Raw genomic sequence first — 5735 nt, forward strand, 5'->3', positions numbered from 1 at the left:
TCCTGTTCAACGGATGAACGTTCGGAGGTAACGATCTCCTGACAGGTTTCTCGGGTGGGATAGGTCTGCCGAAACTGTTCACAGGGATCTGTGGCTCCTCTTTGGGCTTCTTCAGGATCGATTTTGGAACCACGGGAGAGACGAGGGCTACAGATCGGATCGGTTGCGAGGAAGGCTCGGTTTCAACGTGAAGAATCGGTTTCCCTCTTGGATGATAAGTGTCCTCCTCGTCAAGCACCTGTCTGGCAAGGATTCTTGCTTTTAGAAGCTTCAAATCCTCGCTATCGGCGCTGCTGACCTCCTCCGAGGATTCTTCCGACGATTCTACGCTCTCCTCCTCCTCCTCCTCCTCTTTTTCCTCTTCTTCTTCTTCTCGCCTCGTTCCCGGTTGAGATTGTTGAGGTGTTGGTTGAATTTGGTCCCGAGGCGGTTCCTCGATGCGCACACCCTCGTTGCTCGCTGGTTGCCAGGCTATCGATTTCTCTTCCTGCCTTCCTTCCTCGACCAATGAGGAGACGTTGGTGTCGTGCCACCTGCGCAATGGCGTGTCCTCCAAAATTGGTTTATTCTCCAATCCCCATTGCGTCGCGATCGGTGACTCTGAATCGCTGGGTATATTGGGATCAGACCTTGCCTCCACGTCCAATAAGAAGGTGGCAGGGGTCAAGAGTTTCTGAGGCGCTTTGACGGTTTCCGTTTGGCTGTCGCTCAGTCTTCTACGATTCTTCTTCGACTGCCAGGTGATCAGGTTCGAGGATGGAACGTTCGGGTTGGAGAGTCGTCGTTTGAACGAGGATCTTTGGTTGTCTGAGATGTCTTCGACGCCTGTTTTGTTCGCTATCGTTGTCGCCAGCTCTCCGGTTCTTCTCTCGAGTTGGCTTTTCCTCTTAGCCAGTTCCGATGCCTCTTCAGCCGCCACTGCACGATAGAAACGTTCCATGGCACGCTCGTGGAGCAGCTCAGTGGAGCTGACCGCCTCTCTCAGGGTTTCTACCACTTGGTGCTCCGCGCTGAACAGTTCTGGGAGGGAGAGGGACATGGGTGGTGGTATCAGGTCCTCGATGTCCTCTGCTCCCTCCATTGCACCCTGTTTTGCCTCTGGAAATTGGGAAATTATTGGAAAGGAAATTAATTTTTATCGTTTCAAATGTTTTTAATAATGTATTATTGATATTTTCAGTGTTTTTTAATCGAAACGAAGTGAAGTCGTTTACAAATATTTTACTACTTTCGTTGTAAATATTGACTATTATAAATTCTTTATCTGCCTTTATTCATAACGAGGAGTTTTGAAAAAATTCTGAAATACTTATTGAAATCTCTAACGCAATGTACGAATGATTGTTGAATGAAATACTTGAAACTTTTTTCGTTAAAAATTTAACATTGAAATTTCCCCTCAGTTCTCAATTTGTTTATGTTAAAATTAATATTTTCAACATAAAATCTTGATTATAAATTTATTAAATACATTTGTGTCATTTTTATGTCAATTTTTTATTCATCAAGTTTTAAATCTTTGTAGCAATGTAATGCTATTAATTTCAAAATATTAATATTACTATTATTGATAATGTATGATCATTAAAAATATTAGTACTAGTATTTCATGTGATTTTTTTGACGAATTCTGAAAAATAAAATTTCAACGAATATTCCTTTCTAATTAAATAACATCGCAATACCTAAATCTTTTCGCGTTGTGTCATCCACTTTCTTCGCTTGATCTTCCGGGTACAAAACCAGCATAAATTCCGAACTTCCGTGCATAACGGTGACATCATCCTCTCTGGGAGAGATAGGCAATCCTAATTTGTCGTACAAACTGTCACTTTTTGTTCCTCGCGGTGTTTCAACCTCGTCGACGACGGCTTGCTGCTTCTTCAAAGTTAAACTTATCGATGGACGCGAATAGTTGAATGTTTCTTCTTCGTGCTGTTCTTGAATCTTGGGCATCGACAATGGAGACATACTGCGCTCTCTGGACATGGAAACTGATCGCGAACGTGATTCTCTGAACGCTGAACGCTTGTTGGATTCTTCCATTGTAGGTGGAGTCACTGTCACGGTTGTCAATGGTATTTGTGGAGGTTCTTTATTTTGAATTAAAACCTGTTTACAACGATATTTTGTTACATTCCGTTTATATTAAATTTTACAATGTTTATGAAGTGTTTATGCAAAAGAAAGTCTCTTTTTGAAGTTCATTTTTGAAGATTAATTGAAATTGTATGTAAAAAAAAATAAAGTTTTTTTAAGGAACATATAATTAATATTATGGATTCAATGGTGATGTAATTGAATAGAGATAATTCTAAATGCAAAATTCTCTTTTCTTTTATTTAATCATTATATTTAATTATACCTAATATTAAGTAAAAAAAATTAAATTTAATTATACAGAAAAAGAAATTTACACTGTATTAAATTTTAAAATTTTAAAAAATTCAGATTCTATGTATCTATTTTCTTTGAACTTTATATTAAAATCTAATATTTGTTAATTGATTACTATTTAAATTTTATTATTACAGTAAAACTACTTGCCTCGGTGTTTGGTAGATTCGTGTTAACAGTGGAACGATCCACGTGATTTCCAACCTGATTCTCATGCCTCGAACTGGAATGATCCTTCGATCTAGCCGGTGGAACAGGTGGCTTCGACTTATCCATTGTGTCCAAAGCAAAAGTCACCCTGCTGTCGGCTCTGGATGGCCTTCCTGTTAGTCTTTGAGCCGATATCGATCGACTAGCCGGCCCAAAAATGTCGTCGTCTCGGGCCTCCTCTCTCGTCAAACTTCTGGTTCTCTGGGTTGGAACGGCGAAACTCACTTCTCGTTTCTCTCGCGATCTAATTTCTCTTTGACTCTGCGATTTTCCGCTCAACAAGGGCGCCACTATACTGAATATTCGAAGAAATATCGCGTTACTTATTTTTATTTAAAATTAAGTAAGAAATATTATATATTATATAATATAAATATATATATATATTACGAAATATAAAAATGACACGTTTGTTTTTTGATAAATATTTTTTTCTTACGTGAAAATATTAATAGTTTCATCCTGATAAAGTATATGTGACAAAAATTTGAAAAATTTTACTTTTAGAAGAAATTGGAAAGTTTATATAACGAAAACGATTCTTGTTTCAATCAAAATGTCTTCCATGATTTCATGATTTAATTATACATAATATTTTTGCGATGTAACTAATGAATAATAATATATATTATTTATAATGAATGTTTTGTTGAAGAAATTTTTGTTTTAAATTCAAAATTAAAAGATTGACAAATACATTTATATTTTTTTTAAAAATATCAAAATATACGATTTTTATTTAATCGAATAACAAACATACCCTCTTTTCAAATCTGGAATGAAAATTACATCACTCTCCTCGCTTGGCTCGCTTACTCCATACGGATTCTCTGCTTTCACTCGAAATTTATACTCGGATCCTTCGATCAGCTCGGACAACGTTGCTTTAGTTTGCCTACTCGTGGTCGCCTTCAACCACACGTCCCAACCGATCTATAAAACAAAGTTTCAAAGATAATAATCAGTAAAAAGGAAGAGAATATAAGAATATAAATTTCAAAAGAAGAATTTTCATCGCAATTTTTTATCGCTAACTCTATAATACTCGACGATGTATGTGCCAATCTTGCAACCACCGTCGTCTTCCGGCTCTTGCCACGTCAATGACACCGATCTTCCTAACGTCATCGTGACTGTCGCTTTTCCAGGCGCAGCAGGTCGATCTACAAACAAAAAGAAATACAGAGCATTTTATTTTTATATTTGGATTATAATACAAAAAGCATTTATACGATAACACGATTTCACGATGGTTCGTGTAAAACCATCTGTTTATATCGCAAAGAAGAATAGAAAAATTAACGATATTTCAGAGAGAAACGTTTATTTATCAATTAAATAAAACTTTATCAAAAAATTAAAACTTTTGTTTTGCAATTTATAAAGTTTATCCTTGTTTTTATAATTCATATCTTCTTAAATACATTTTTTTAATTAGAATTAAATAAGATATGATGAAATTATAAAATTATCCGAACTTATTATAATACATCATCATAAAAAATTAATATAAATATCAAGATATATTTTCCAGAATAAAACATTTTCAGATAATGTCAGTTTAAATACAGTAAATTCGGATAATTCTAAATTGTTTAAAAAATTTTTATTATCTTTATATGTAATTTCTCTCATAACCTGACACTCACATTTACCTACATTTTCAATTTAAAACAATTCATTAATTTTTATTCGCAAATAATAACCTGTCACAGTCACCAGAAACGACGACGTGTCCTCCCCAAGCTTATTTATCGCTTTAACCACGTATTCTCCTCTGTCGACTCGTTTGGCATCGGGTATCTTCAAGATCGATTCACCGTCCATCGACTCGAACACGTGTCTTTCGTCGCTCGAGACCACCTCGCCATCGTGGTACCAAATCACCGAAGGTGGAGGCCTTCCAGCTAACGACACCTTTAATCTGATCGTTTCGTCTTGCTCGAAGAGAAGGCCGTCTTCGTACTGGCGCGGAAGTCGTATCTTTGGGGGCGCTGCTCAAGGATAATAGGAAATATTATTGGAAATTTTCATCATCGAGAAATTTTAAAAATTGAAAATTTGTAAACCTTCCAGGATTAATCTCGCTTTGGTGCTAGCATGGCCAGCTCGGTTCGTTGCTGTACATTTTATTTCTCCCTCGTCGTTGAGCGCGGTTTGATGAATGAGAAGGACGCTTTTCCCACTCTCAGTGATGATCCTCGTCCGCCTGCTGCTGAATATCTCGAAACCATCCTTGAACCATGCGATTTTTGGCAGGGGCGATCCGATAAATCGCACCACAAATTCGGCCTGGATTTAAGGTGAAATAGAAGAATTGATTAAGAGAATTATCATTTTTTTATATTGATGTAAATTAATATAAGAGAAATCAAAAAATTAGATGATTAATTTTTATTAAATTTATAATTTTATTGTGTACGAATTTCAATCGTAAAAAGATTTTTAATGAAATTTATCTTTTAATTTTAACATCATTTCATGGAACATTTGTTACAAGAAATATAACTTTGTATATTCAAAATGAAATATCGTTTACACAATCTATATTTATAGAATTCAATCGATACACAATTGATAATAAAACGATTATTCAAAATTATTATCGAACAAGATTCGTATCTCAGAACACAGATCTAAAAAAATAATTAATTTAATTGTGTCATTCGAATAAATTTATCCTCCAGAATTCCTCCAGATAATCTGTATCACTATACACATACTTGAACTTATTAACTTATCGAGGAAAAGTACCTACGTAATGATCCGTCGCCGCTATTCCAACATTTGTATTCCTTAAAAATATAAATGAAAAAGGAGAAAATTACCTGCTCGTTTTCGAGCACGGTGGTGTCCTTGACCTCGAGGTCAAACTGGGGCGCGGACGCAACGGATCTCTGCAAGGTGACGGTCAAAGGATCGGAGATCTCGCTGGGCCGGGACAGGCCAACCGCGTTCTGGGCCCTGACCCTGAATTGGTAGCGCCATCCTGGCTCGAGGCCGCTCAAGGTCAGTTCCGGGAAGGTGCAAAGACCCGGCGTGCTGCGCACCCAATGCTGCGAGCCCAGTCTTCGATGCTCCACCAGGTAGCCGACGATCGCCGAGCCACCGTTACTCGGTGACCTCTC

The 5735-nt window shown here is 37.1% G+C and overlaps 1 protein-coding gene across 1 annotated transcript in view; it reads right to left on the bottom strand.

Moving 5' to 3' along the window:
- Window positions 1-5735, bottom strand: part of LOC102675238 (titin homolog) — an 83252-nt gene that overhangs the window by 74204 nt on the left and 3313 nt on the right. Inside the window, exons 3-10 of the mRNA XM_031512105.1 lie at window positions 5436-5735; window positions 4677-4899; window positions 4314-4601; window positions 3643-3770; window positions 3368-3540; window positions 2548-2902; window positions 1686-2112; window positions 1-1098 (exon numbers count right to left, since the gene is read on the bottom strand). The exon at window positions 5436-5735 is cut by the window's right edge and continues 2 nt beyond it. Coding sequence (XP_031367965.1) covers window positions 1-1098; window positions 1686-2112; window positions 2548-2902; window positions 3368-3540; window positions 3643-3770; window positions 4314-4601; window positions 4677-4899; window positions 5436-5735 — 2992 coding nt within the window. The remainder of the gene's footprint in view (window positions 1099-1685; window positions 2113-2547; window positions 2903-3367; window positions 3541-3642; window positions 3771-4313; window positions 4602-4676; window positions 4900-5435) is intronic.

This window comes from Apis dorsata, unplaced genomic scaffold, assembly GCF_000469605.1.
Source record: "Apis dorsata unplaced genomic scaffold, Apis dorsata 1.3 scaffold_383, whole genome shotgun sequence".
Classification (NCBI taxonomy): domain Eukaryota; kingdom Metazoa; phylum Arthropoda; class Insecta; order Hymenoptera; family Apidae; genus Apis; species Apis dorsata.